The sequence below is a fragment of the Cajanus cajan genome, chromosome 2, assembly GCF_000230855.2.
Source record: "Cajanus cajan strain Asha chromosome 2, NIPB_CcT2T_4, whole genome shotgun sequence".
Classification (NCBI taxonomy): Eukaryota; Viridiplantae; Streptophyta; class Magnoliopsida; order Fabales; family Fabaceae; genus Cajanus; species Cajanus cajan.
In genome coordinates, this window is record NC_138518.1 from 72,310,838 (window position 1) to 72,326,197 (window position 15,360).

Consider the following 15,360-nt stretch of genomic DNA (forward strand, 5'->3'; position numbering starts at 1 on the left):
TTAACAACAACAAATGAATTAGTATTGACACAATGTCTTTCTATAATAATAACGTATAAATCTTAGTTTCATAAGTTCAGGACAAATATAAAACAAGAAGTCAATCTTGCAATAATATTTGCCTAAATATAAAATAAAATTTGTGATGATTTCACTCAAGTCTTTTTTCAACACATACTTTAGGAACTCAACATTCGAGTTTATACTTTATACTCTATTAGAAATTGTCAACATTAAGAAGAAGGGTTTTACCCACTTTATGCCTAACAAGAACCTATATTAATAAAATGCTAGGGTCCCATGTGATTGTTTCCTAATTGTTAGTTTGCGAAAATTGTCACCAACTTTGGCATTGGAGTGTTCATTGTTAGACCCCCTCCGTCTCTCTTCTTTGAAGAGATTTGGCAAAGCACTTTCTTAAAAATAAAATAAAAGTATATTTATATATCAGAATTTTGAATGTGTATAATAGATTGTACTTGCTTAATAATTTTCCCTGGTGTCTAATCAAGTCGAGTTATATGGGCATTTGGTGGGAGTGATGTTTTTGTTTAAAGTTGCTTAATAAGAAGGTTTGGTTGCTAGTGGAAGAGAGTCAAATTTTGGAAAAAGGACATAACAAGGCAAACAAGAGTTACAATGAATGGGGCCTAATTAACCCATTGGCGACAGCCGACAGATAATAACTAGGGCTTATTCCGCAATATGCACCCAATTTCTGTTCTATCGAATTAAAAGAGTTATTAACTTGCAAATATGTGGAGAGAAGTGATTAAGAAGGCAATGCTTGCAAATGATCAACCACCAAAGTTAATTATGTTCTCTTCATAAAAGAAACTTGTATTCTATAAGAAATTAAAGATATGCATGTGCTGGCGTCCTTGACATTGAAAATTGAAAATTGAAAATGTGGTTTGATAAGTAGGTGTGGATGAATTAGTATGGGTGGGTTAGAAAATCTCTCTCATGTGACTGTGTAAAGCAGAGACAACGACAAGCTTTCCAACCGGATAGTCTCGCATGCGTGTTGTGAGTACAAGCAAAGTATCATATCCCCACAATAAAGTCTATACAAAAATCTCACCATATCAATACAATTTGAATCTACTAAGACAAAATTTAATCTCAAATATTATTCACTTAACCCTACTTTTTCACCTACATTTTACCCTATATTTTACTACCAAACATTTAAATTTTAACATTTTACCATTCTGCTTATTAATTGACCATTTAACAATGTAAGCTGATAATTGACACTAACAAATTAATTATTAATATGAAATGTTGTGTCATTATTCATATGGTATATTATGATAAATTAATAATTTATCATAAATAATTTTATATTCTTGATTCATCACTTATTTTTTCTAACTAATTTTAAAAAAATGTGAAGGAGAATAATTGTCATTTTATGTGACGCACTTAAATAACTATGAAAAACTACAGACCATCCTATCAAAATTGGTGACCCAAATATTAAGTGTAACTACAACTTTTGCAAAAAATTAAAGGTATTTTTTAATGTATTCTTTATCTTATATTTGGTTTTCCACTTTTTTACTAGAGATGTGTTAAAATATTGCCCGTCTGTTAGGAAAAATAGCTTGACTCATAATTGCTGACAAATTGTGATTCTTGTTTACAATTTATTTTTCATAAGTTTTTTTAAAAGATAAATTAATCTAAATATGTAAGTAGTTCTTTCAATCTCTTTAACCCTAATAATACGGACCAAGAAAATGCTAGTTTTGTGTGACTTTTCAATTTTAACCTCTCACTGAATTAACTTTTTTTTTTTAAGAAAAAGAGTAAGATATATATCAAATAAACAATTTTTATAATAAATATCCAATTTTGGCATGGTGACACATGTTGTCCCATCAAAGAATAAGCACCGCACACTTTAGTCTAGTACTAGTACTTGTATTGATAACATGGATTTGACACACTCTAAATTGCTAATAAGAGAAAAACATTATTCCAGTCTGTGACCTAGCTATGGATAGTTTTATGGCAACAAAAAGTGTTTCACAATTATTAAAATTCCATACCTTGTATTTATCTATAATTTATAAGAAAAGTAAGTCCACATATATTTTTTCCCCTTTTTTTTATAAAAAAGAAGTAACAAACTAACAACTAATAACAGCGGAAAAAACAAAAAAAATGAAAAACGTGAATGTCGCCAGATTATCATTAAATTTGGCACAAAACAAAGCAATCTGACAAGAAAAATCCTAATATGCCGGAAAAGAGTCAAATCTAGGACAAGAAGTGAAGAAAAGAAACTAAAACAAAATATTAATGATGGTGTTGGAAGAGATACATGGCGACTCGTAGAAGACAAAAGTGGTGAAAAACAAGAAGAATTTGTCACAGCAATGGCAGAAGAGTACCCAAAGGAAGCAAATAAAAGTACAGCATGAAAACAACTCTCTATAACCTTACACACATTATCTACTTCATATTTGTCGTCTGCACTGCATGTCTTCCCTGTGCTCTGTGTTGACCGCATTTCCACCATAGAAAAGTTCTAAATCCCATTAATGTATATTTATAAACATATTTATATACTAATTTAAATTTATATAATAATATATTTGTAAGTGTACTATCCGTACTGCTATGCTGAGCTTGAACTCGGCATCACAGCGCGGAGTGACCTCGGACACGCGCTAGGCGACATCGGCTCGCTATCCAATTAGGTCATAAACTGATCTCGGGTCCAAGGCCCAACAAAACCCTAATACACACAAAGGTACGTGCATTACTTATACGAGACTCATACACCCACAAACACTAACTTTGGCATCGGAGTCTCTTTTGCAGGTACCACTCCCATCTTGAAGCATCAACGTACCAGTGGAAGAGGTTCACCGATCTTACTTGGCGGATCATCTCTACAGCAGATCTCCAGTAAGAACATTTGGCGCCCACCGTGGGGCCGATCAAGACAGCTCTTATCAGCCACTCTTATGGTTTCTACCAGAAGCCATAGCAGACGTGCAACAGACGACCTAGATCACGCAACTACCATGGACAACGAAGCAGCATTGAGAAGGCTGATCGAGCAGGTCGAGCAGATGCGGCAGCAACACACCGTCAATCTGCAAAACATGCATGCCAAGCACGAAACTGACCTAGCCGCGATGTGACCGCCAATGAAGCTGATCTAGCAGCACTACGCGCTGAAAACGAGCGGATTCGTGTCCAGCTCCCTCGACGCCCCTCTGATCATCCTCCTGAGGCGAGCAACCTCCACGAGGAAGAAGGGCATTCGGTCTCTCAGCCCCGAACTGCGACTAGGGCACCGACTCCACGACCTGCCACACATCGGTCTCATGCACCGACGAACAAGTCGGCCCATGAACTCAGCAAGGCCCCTACTCATGTCACGGGGGGATCAAGCTACCTTCCGCCGTCACCCTTTCGTGGATGGCATCATGGAGACGCCGCTCCTCACGGATGGAAACCTTTCCACCCCGACCGTTACGACGGCACGACAGACCCGGATGAGCACATCGACCTATATACAACACAGGTAAACCTCTACACCAATAACGATGCTATTCTGTGTAGGGTTTTTCCGACCTCGCTCAAGGGGGCTGCACTCAATTGGTACACCCAGCTCCCTACTGAGTCGATCAACAGTTTCACCACTCTGGTAAGGCGATTCACGGCGCAATATGCAACGAGCCGACCTCATCACATCACATCCGCCGCCTTGGCCATCCCAGGGCGACGACGAACCATTAAGGACATTCATGGAGCGCTTCGCTGGCGTCTCCGTCAAAATCCGCAACTTATACCCCGAGGTCGCACTGCACTCCATGCTCATGGCGTTGAAGCCAAGACCTTTCAGCCTTTGCCGACGACCTCCTCCCGACATGGACGAGCTTCGAGCTCGTGCTGCTGGGTACATCCAGATGGAGGAGCATGCCGAGTTCCGCAAGGCAATTCGCGACAAACCACAAGGAAAGCAAGACCAAGGTCAGGCCATGAACATTTAAAGTTGGCGACCTTGTTTGGCGATTACGGGGAGAAGCAAGAACAGACCCCTCCAAAGGAAAATTTGGAACTTGGAATTTCACCCACCTCAAATTTTATTTCTCTTAACTTGTAAATTCAGGGGATGTACTCTTTTTCCTCCTCAGCCTTTTTTCCCACTAAAGTAAAGGGTTTTTGGCCAAGGAAGGTTTTAACGAGGCACCCCTCAGAAATAAATCAACAAAGCAACTTCATTCCCATACATTTTCGGTATTGGCACATTAACCATGACGACTTGCCAAGGTCGAGTTCGAACCTTGATGTTAAAGTCAGGTTCGAACCTTCAAATACAAATTACGTTGCCAAGGTCGAGTTCGAACCTTGAGATCACATTTTCTTAACCAAGGTCAAGTTCGAACCTTGATATGCCAAGGTCGAGTCCGAACCTTGAGATCACATTTTCTTAACCAAGGTCGAATTTGAACCTTCAAACAACAAATTTGGGAACTCCTCAGAAGCCCCTTTGCTCTTACATCACTCGGTACTTGGGGGGCAAGTGTACTGGTCAGCCGAGTTGCCAACTTGTCCGTCACCAATTTACTGACTCGGTCAAAGGTTTACCAGCCTAACCAAGCAGTAAGCTCATTATTGCCGAGCTCCTCAGCCCGACCATGAAACATGGACATCGGAACACCACATCGGCCCAAAGAGGCCACGTCATCAAACAAATAAAAATACAATCTTGTCACCGCGCTGCCCACACGTTATGGGAACGAGGTGATGGTTATGACACATGGCGTCATGATAAATAGGCGTACGCGAAAAGTCACGACCCCTTGTCGAGCTCGGTCTTAACTCCTTGACCTACGGTCTTCGGAGCTCGGGGGGCTAGTGTACTATCCGTACCGCTATGTCGAGCTTGAGCTTGGCATCACAGCGCGAAGTGACCTTGGACTCGCGCTAGGCGACATCGGCTCGCTATCTAATTAGGTCATAAACTGATCTCGGACCCAAGGCCCAACAAAACCCTAATGCACACAAAGGTACGTGCATTACTTATACGAAACTCATACATCCACAAACACTAACTTTGGCATCGGAGTTTCTTTTGCAGGTACCACCCCCATCTTGAAGCATCAACGTACCAGTGGAAGAGGCTCACTGATCTTACTTGGCGGATCATCTCTACAGCAGATCTCCGGTAAAAACAGTAAATATTTATAAACTTAATTTATTTTAAAAAAAAATAATTTAATAATTAAATTATTAAAATTTAATATATATTATAACTTTTCTAATTTACGTCCATCATAAATATAATATGTGATCACAACTCAATCCCTTAAAAAGTTGTACTACTATTTACCATCATCCTTTGCAAATATTAATGTAATTTTTTATTAGGTTATTCTTAAATTTCACTTAAGTTAATATTTTTATTACTATTGCTCACTTAACTTTTATTCGTTTATCAATTTTTCGTTATTATTGATGTTTTTATTTTATAAAATATATAATATGGTTATTCAATGTTAATTTATACAAGATATTTTAGTATTTATGTTATTTTGTTATTATATATATTATATAATATTAATGTATATTTTTAATTATTATCAATTTAATCACAATAACTAAATTAATAAACTATATATATCTATGCCAATTTAATAACTATTTTAATTTTAAAATCTAATAAATGTTAAATAAGTGAAGGCAGAACACTTTAGTTCCTATATTCAATTAAAAAACAAGGCAGGCATAATAAATTGTGTTAATTATAGAGATATAAAACTTCTTATTCACACTATGAAATTATAGAAAAAATGTATTAAAAATAAATTAAGAGAAAAAAATATTAAAAGTATAATTGATTTGGTATTGTACTATAAATAAAATATGGTAGAAGTCACTTATCTTTTGTGGAATTGATGGAAAGGTAAAAATAAAAATAAAAATTACATATTTCTTTATTAACTTGAAAAAAAATATGATTTAGTATTGAGAAAAGTGTTGTGAATAGATTGATAAAAATGGTTTAAAAAAAAAGATTGATATAGTCTATAAAAGAAGTTGTTAGGAAGGATTTCATGATAAATGATTTTTATAAATATTTTATTTTTAGTTTAATTGAATAACATTGCATGATTTCATAAATTTTATAATTTTTTAAGATTATTAATTATCAAGAATTAAAAGAATTTTTGAAAGTTGTAATAGTGCGTTATTGTGCATAGTGAAAATTTCATTAAACTTTAGATCACTTTGACCTTCTTGAAAAAAAGATAAAAATCAAGATTTTATTTACTTTAACTCTTTCTTCTACTTTCTCTATCTTTCATAGTGACTAGGACTTTAGAGAATATTTATTTTCAAGGAGAGAATTTTGTTTTACATTAGTAGATGTTTATAATTCCTTAAAATTGTTATTCTCATCAAATAATAATTATTAAGCCTATTTTCTCTTAATTGTTACCAAAGTCAATAATAACAACAAACTTCTCTTCCAATATAGCAAGGTCTAGATCCTAGACACCAAGGCGAAATTGGACTTGCTTATTCTAGTTGGAGAAGTTGAGCCCATTAAAAATTAGAACAAACACTACATGAGAATTCAATGAATTGGGAATAAGTATTGCATAATAAAATTTCACACAAGTGTTTTGAGACATAAAACATATGTTACACATATAATATGTTCAAACAACAATTAAAAGTATATTGATGCTCTCATTTGGGTGATACATTGACATACAACATGCAAACATAATGATACTAATAAAATTTAATCATTATACGGTAGCTAAATATGTACTGATTAAAATAATATATTATATTTGGGTATATAAATAATCTAATGACACACAATTATATTTATTAATTATAAGAACAACTAATCAATCTTTGAAAATTCATAAATGTCTTATCATAATGAATTTCAATATATCCATAAATCAACAATCATATTATTTAACATCCATTATTCAATGGGTAATTGAATTAAATCATCAATAATTTTAAAATTAAATAAATATAAAAATTTGGCCATGGTGACTAGTAAAATTATCATAAATCCTAAACTAATAATTTTATCATACACTTAATTACAAATACACACAAAAAAAACCTAATAGTGATTATTAGGTAATTCTCTTCAAATTAATAGACAATTTCATTACACATTTGATTGAAATAGCAAGTTCGTGACTTGTGAACATTGTGATTCATTATCCCATATACTAATATTTTTAAAATTGAATCAATCAAGACAGTAATTCAAAATTCAAAAATTTAACAACGATTAAATTGGTATTAATAAAATAATAATAATATTTAAATAATACATAAATAATATTACATAAACATAATTTTATAAAATTAAAATAAAACATAGTTTTATATATTTTTATTTTTAAAGTTAATGTAAAAGCCAAAATATAATATTTAATTTTAAATTTTAATAAAATATAATAATATATATGAACAATTTTATATTTAGAATAGAAAATTTTTAAATTAATATATTATAAAATATAAAATATCATGATATAAAAATTGTAAACTAATATAAATGATTAAATTATATATTATAAAAAAATTATTAAAAAAATAATATACTTTATTCTAATTTATATTTTTTATTAAATATATTTTTTTTATCATAAAAATATTTTAAAGAATTTGGAAAGTAAACAGAAAATATTTTTAAAAAAATACTAATTCAATCCGATTTTTTTAATCAATTTTTAATCGATTTTTATTAGTTTTGAGTCAAATTTTTTTAATTTTTTTTTATCAATTCTTTTATACATTAATTTTACGATTTTTTAAATTAGTAAAATAATCAATTATCAATTCGACTGGTTTAATGATCAATTCTGACAAGACAACTTAACACGTAGAAAAGCATCAAAAGATATTATTTGAGTTATTATAGATGAATTATTATAATAATTTGCTACTGATTTTATAGAAAAAAAATATATTATTTGAGTTCCACCTACCATTCACGGTAGTTTTTCATACGAACAATGTGACACTATTTTAAACAATTATTTGAGTCAACACCCATGGTGAATTTTTAATGTTTTGGAATTGGAAGTAAAGTGATAAAAATAAATAATACTAAATATTAATAGATTGAACAGATTAATTATTTTGACATTATGATCCAAGATTAAGACCGCGGAAAATGAGTCAAATGACTGACATAATGACATTTTACATTTATTTGTTGTAATTTAGAAAAAAAAAAAGGAATTTAACAACCGGAAGCACGTTTTAATTGGTTTAGATTTTTAACCGAACAAAGCCATGTGCAGTCCTACCGTTAAGAAAATTTATTATTTAATGAATTAGCTGTGAAGTTTTTTTACTTTTTTTTTTAATTTTTTATAACATTAGCAAATAAAAGTACGGGAAAAACTTAGAATCTTATAAATATAAGTCTCATAGCATCAATCATGATCATAGAAAACATTTCATTAAGAGGAGATTCTAGAGTGATTAACTCTCTTTTAGTACGAGAGTTTAATTTTGTCAAAATATTTGTACACTGATTTTCTTCATAGAGAATGAATAACCTGAACTCTCCAATCTTCTTGTAAAAAAATTCTTGATATTCTTAACAATGGGGACATATATAGTGATGTAAAGGAGAACAAAGATTCTGAAGCAAATTTAAAACATGGAGTGAATTAGTCATACAAAATATTATCGTAATGTAAATCACAAGTTAATCATAAACTATAGAGAATAATTAGTAGCTGGACCTTCAAGATATATGCTTGTCCATCACTAGTTAAGTTTCTGGACAAACCTTTATAACCTGTTAGGCCAAAGGTTCCTTGATGGCTTCCATCCTCATGAATGGAAAGTTGCCCTTCATGCGACTGTGGGCAGGACATCCATTGTTCAAGTAATGCTATACTTCTTGAATTAACTTGTGTGGAGAGGAAAACATGCTGGATCATTTCCAATAAAGAAACTGTCTGAGCAACAATTTCATGTGTAGGTATCATAGTGTGCTAGAACACTAGTTGAAGGTTTTTGTCCTTCCAAATTTGCCATAAAAATAGGAAGAAGACCTCTTAGCCATTCTAACTAGTCAACTCCGAACTAGATCGGTGTAGGCACAGTGAGATGTAGCAATTCCATATATGATGTCTATTGTTGTAGTGTTAGAAAATATGTTGTGGAGTCTCATATTCTATTGCACATAAATAGCACGTTGCTAATGTGGTAATGTGTTGTTGTACGAGCATCTCCCTTGTTGGCAAAGGGTCATAGCTAATCTGCCACATGAAGAGTTTTATTTTTCTGAAAGTTGGCATCACCAGATCCAAGACCAAGAATCAGTGTTGTTTAGGGTTTTATGAAAGGGGAACCATTATATAACAACCACTTGTAACCCAAAAAGGCTGAGTAGATGTTCAACAAATTACCCTTTCATACCATGATATTCGAAGCTAGTGGGTGTGGAGCTCAACCTTAAAATTATGGATACTGTCTCAAGTGACATGTGGTAGACTAGTGTACAATTGATTCAAACACAAATGATTATTGCGAATAACATCTTACACTTGCACATGAATGTCATTTATATGGACAAAAGAAACCTCCTCACAAATGGGGGTATTTAATAGCCAAGGATCAAGCCAACAATTACATTTCCCGTTATTCAATTTGAGTATGAAACCTTGTTTAAGACTAGAATACACAGGCTTCAACGATAGAATATTAAATGAACCACTGTGAATAAAGACTTGATGAAGAATGTTATTTGGATACTTTGATATTATCAACTACACCCAATACTAGATAATTTATTTAACGTAATAAACCCATGGTTTAATCGATTAGACAAAAAATCAATTAAATCATTTATTTGAACAACTTATAATTAAGAAAAAAAAACAAATAAAAAATTCTTCGAATTGATAAAAAGATCAAATAAAAACAATTAAATTAACAGGAAAAATTGTTAGTTTGAAGCAATTTTAAAAAATAAAAAATATTAGTGTGAATTGTTATCATTTTGTTTTACTATGTTATTTATGATTTTTTGTATTATAATGTATTTTTTACATATAATTTTGTAGTGATTATTTTTGTAATATTTTTATACGCGTAGTTGAGAATCTCATAATAATATTAATATCTATCTAACAGATGGCAAATTGGTTGTTGCCTGCTGGTATGACATCATTCCATTAAATAAATCAACCGCTTGTCTTCCTTTTATGAGAAAAAAATAATCACAAAATATATCAGAAATGTAGATTTGAGCGTCGGCATGGAAATAATTTCTTGATTAATCAATTGCTAAAGGTAAAATTAGAAGTTTGATTTTGACACATATATAATAGTAGTTAGTATAAATAATTTTACTCAATTAATTAAAAATGATTTCAGTTATGATTAAATGACAACATAAATCATGTTACAAAAAGATGGTAACATAAAATTTTATTTAATTAATGTATTAATAAATTTTGATAAGACAACTTAAATGTAATTACTAAGAATGAATATGTCATTTATCGAAAAAGCTAAAAGCCTAAAACTGTATCGTAACTGAATCCTATCTATTTAATTATTTTGTCAACTCTAATTAATAATTATTACTCGTCAAATTGCAATCTTGAACATTTTTCTTTTGACACCGCAATCTTAAACATTAAACAACCTGGAATTAGATATAGAAAAATGAGTTAGTCCTCTCTCTTTCCCCGTAAGAAGTGTGAAGATTTAGGATATGACCATGCCTCGAATATGATTATTTTGAAAAGGAGACACTGTGGAAAAGAAATACATTAAAACATATAAATAAAAAATTTTAAATACTAAGTAAAAAGTGTATTAAATTGAGACTTTATAAAATTATTTATTATGAAAAATTTTGTAAATTTTAAAAATTTTTTTTATAAAAATATAATATTTTAAATATTTTTTTAAAAGAAAATTGTGTACAAATATAATGATTTTTAAAAAAAAATTAAAAAATTATTATCAAGATTTTGTAATAAATTTATATCATAAATATTTATAAAATTTTAAAGGATTTTGTGAGATTTGAAAGGATAATATGATAAAAAATAATATAAATATTTTCTTTATAAGACATAAATAATAAGATTTGAATAATAAAAAATAAAATTAATATAATTTATTTAATAAATATTCAATTTTAGTTTTATATACTCTAAGTAACATTTTTCTAACATAACCTCTCATATATTCTTATTTATGTTATTGAATTTAAATAATATATTTAAATTTATGATATTTATTAATAAATAAAATTATTAAAATTGTTTGATATGATAAATTTATTTGATTTAATAATTTTTTTATTATTTCTTTTAAAGTTATTAAAAATAATTTTTTTCAAATTATATATACACTCACATAAATTTAAATATATTTAAGTCGATATTATATATAATTTAAATAGTGAAACATTCATTCTCATAATGACACATATTTGAAGTTCTTTACTAGAATTTCGTAAAATGGCTAGCGCCACATGGTGACTTACTATTTCAGTTTAGTACTAAACAATGTCAGTCACATAGACACAAGTGAAGTGAAGGAGAATCTGACATAATTGGTTTTCCTGCTAAGAAGCCTCTAAATATAAGAAGCTTTAGTTTAGAGTTATATAGGCATGTTTGAGGAGGATATAATTGAAGTGTTAAAGTGATAGTAAGTGAAGAAGATTAGTAAATAGTTAGTAGATGTAATGTAATAATATAAAGAATAATGTGATGTTAGTTAGAAGTTAGAAGTTAGAAGTAGAAGGAAGGAGGTTAATTAGCGGGGAGGCAAAGGAAAAGACAAAGGTAAGAAAAAGAAAGAGTGGATGAGTCATGAGTTGACTAGTGACTTTAGATATAACATATAAGATTAAGCAGGGAAGTGGTTAGGGTTGTTTTCGTTTTCTGGGTTATGTTATGAGTCTAGATTAGAGGACAGAGGAAGAGAGAGCAATGGTGGCTCAGAAGCAGACGGTGGTGGTTGTGGCACTGGCACTGGCACTGGCACTGATGATGGTGATGGTCGCAGAAGCAGATCTGGCGTCGGAGAGAGCAGCATTGCTGGCGCTACGCTCGGCAGTGGGAGGGCGGACCCTCTTCTGGAACGCCACGCGGGAGAGCCCCTGCACGTGGGCGGGGGTCCAATGCGAGCACGACCACGTGGTGGAGCTGCATCTCCCCGGCGTGGCTCTCTCGGGGGAAATCCCCAACGGAATATTCGGGAATCTGAGCCACCTCCGCACCCTGAGCCTCCGGTTCAACGCTCTGAGAGGGTCCCTCCCTTCAGATCTGGGCTCCTGCGTGGACCTCCGGAACCTCTACATACAGCGCAACCTCCTCAGCGGCCAAATCCCATCCTTTCTCTTTCACTTACCTCACCTCGTCCGACTCAACATGGGCTTCAACAACTTCTCCGGCCCATTTCCGACCGCCTTCAACAACCTCACCCGCTTGAAAACCCTCTTTCTCGAAAGCAACCGCCTCTCAGGCCCAATCCCCGAGTTAGCCAAACTCTCCCTCGACCAGTTCAATGTCTCCAACAACATCCTCAACGGCTCTGTCCCTCTTAAGCTTCACACATTCCCCCAGGACTCTTTCCTCGGTAACTCTCTCTGTGGGAAGCCCCTCTCTCTCTGCCCCGCCGATGTTGCCGATCCTATCTCCGTCGACAACAACGCCGGGAACAATAACAATAACAACAACCACACAAAGTTGTCCGCTGGCGCCATTGCGGGGATAGTTATCGGATCGGTCGTCTTTCTTCTGTTGCTGCTCTTCCTCTTCATTTTCCTTTGCAAGGGCAAGACCGGCAAGAAGACCAGCGCGGTCGACATTGCTGCGGTCAAAATTCCCGACCCCGAGGGGGAGGTTGTTGCTGATAAGGGCGTTTCGGATGTCGAGAGCGGTGGTCGCGCCAACGGCCATGGGAATGGCAACTCTGCGGTGGCTGTGGCGGCGGTGGCGGCGGCGGAAGGGAACGGCGGTGCTGGGGCCAAGAAGCTGGTATTTTTCGGGAATGCGGCTCGGGCGTTTGATTTGGAGGATTTGCTGAGGGCTTCGGCGGAGGTGTTGGGGAAGGGGACGTTCGGGACGGCGTACAAGGCGGTTCTGGAGGCGGGGCCGGTGGTGGCTGTGAAGAGGTTGAAGGATGTGACGATTTCGGAGAAGGAGTTTAAGGAGAAGATTGAGACTGTGGGAGCGATGGATCACCAGAGTTTGGTTCCTCTGAGGGCTTACTATTTCAGCAGGGATGAGAAGCTTCTTGTCTATGATTACATGCCCATGGGAAGCTTGTCTGCACTCTTGCATGGTCAGTTTCTCTCTCTCTTCTTTTAAGTTTTCTGCTTGTTTTTCACTCAATTTGGGTCCTTTCTTGGACTATCATTACTTGCTGGAATTCACTTTCTATTATCATGGCTATGTGAATGATTATTCACCACTCTGCATCTGTGGCATGCTTTAGCAATTACAATCTTAAATGCACTTGTTTAGTGTTCTATCCCATATGGGGTTTGTTTGCATCATGACTTTTAGGTCCAGATTGGATCACAAAGATGGTCATTTGTCAGAATTGTTGTACATCTCCTGCTATTGTCAGGCTTAGACAAATATTAGTAAATGGGGATGATTGAGTTATACTATTTTCAACTTGAAATTTGGCACGGTTTATTTCATCAATTTGGAACTGTGTCGCCTTAGGCAAAGCCTCATTCGTTAGCTTAGCACCAACAGTGGTACGATGATGTTTGTGATCTTTATTTGATTACAGGAAATAAAGGGGCGGGTAGGACACCACTGAATTGGGAAGTGAGATCAGGCATTGCGCTTGGTGCTGCCCGTGGCATTGAGTACCTACATTCACGAGGGCCTAATGTTTCTCATGGAAATATTAAGTCATCCAACATCCTCTTAACCAAATCATATGATGCCAGAGTATCTGACTTTGGCCTTGCACACCTTGTTGGCCCCTCCTCTACCCCCAACCGTGTTGCCGGCTACCGTGCGCCCGAGGTGACGGATCCTCGCAAGGTATCTCAGAAGGCAGATGTGTACAGCTTTGGCGTATTGCTCTTGGAACTTCTGACTGGGAAGGCACCTACCCATGCTCTCCTCAACGAGGAGGGAGTAGACCTTCCAAGATGGGTTCAATCAGTGGTTAGAGAAGAGTGGACTTCTGAGGTCTTTGATCTTGAGCTCCTTAGGTATCAGAATGTGGAAGAGGAGATGGTTCAGTTGTTGCAACTTGCAGTTGATTGTGCAGCACAATACCCTGACAAGCGCCCATCAATGTCTGAAGTGGTAAGGAGCATAGAAGAGTTGCGAAGGTCTAGCTTGAAAGAGGACCAGGACCAAATCCAACATGATCCCACCAATGATATACTACTATAGAAGATGTATCTTCTTCTCCCTGAGTTTCCTCTGGACTCTGCTTTGTCAGAGTCCGACACCATATTTTACTTGCTAAATCCTGTGCGTATGTTGGTTGTATTCTGTAGCTTGGGCCCCAAATTTCTTTGGCACCAAACTTTTGAATTTCTTCCTTCTTTTTCTCCTCAAATCTCCATTGTGCCATCTCCCCCTTTTTCTTCCCAATTAATACATTGGGGGAGTGGATATCTGTTCCATTAGTTATTGTTGTTGGATTCTGGTTGATTGTAATTATTATTTTTGCTTTAACATCCCTTTTTCTTATTTCTTTTGTTGAAACCCTGTGGCGTTAAAATTTTGTAATTGAGATGTCATGGTCCCTGTCGTTGGTTGGTTGCGATGTCTCGTCGGTGGCGTGTATCCCCTCTTTTATTGCTGCCAAAAAAGTTTGTTGTGAACGTGATCGCCACCTTCGTAAGGATGGGCGATTTATGCCCCCAAACCAACTTTGATTAATTCATCCTCCTCTTGCCAGTTGGTTTAAGATTTATTTATTTTAGTTCCCACATGAGTATAAAAAAAACACAAAATAGAATGTCTTTACAGTAAGGATAAAATTGTTAGGTACAGTATGGATAAATTGTCAGAAGTGGGTGATTTTATGAAATCAAGGGTAAGAAAGAAAGGGTACGGCATGTGTTCAAAAAATGTGATTGTTACGATATTTACTGTAAATCATAGGTGTGTTTTAAAATAAGTCAAAGCAATTAATTTGACATGATGCTAGCAAGTTTAATCTAGTAAGTTAATTTAAGAAAAATTCTGGCCACTATAATATTACAGATTATACATCAAAGGTCATCTATATTGGTCCCCACAAGCCAATTTTGTCATTGAGTGACTAAGCATGAGTGGTTTAAATGATTTCTTATCCTTTCTTAATGTTGATTTTGAAATTTAA

The 15,360-nt window shown here is 34.4% G+C and overlaps 1 protein-coding gene across 1 annotated transcript; it reads left to right on the plus strand.

The window, feature by feature from the left end:
- Nucleotides 1-11,602: 11,602 nt before the first annotated feature.
- LOC109799577 (putative inactive receptor kinase At1g48480) lies at nt 11,603-14,710 on the plus strand. Its single transcript, XM_020360159.3, has 2 exons — nt 11,603-13,341; nt 13,801-14,710. The coding sequence occupies exons 1-2, from the start codon at nt 11,985-11,987 to the stop codon at nt 14,418-14,420; spliced, it is 1,977 nt and encodes a 658-aa protein (XP_020215748.1). The 5' UTR covers nt 11,603-11,984; the 3' UTR covers nt 14,421-14,710.
- The last annotated feature ends 650 nt before the right edge of the window (nt 14,711-15,360 follow it).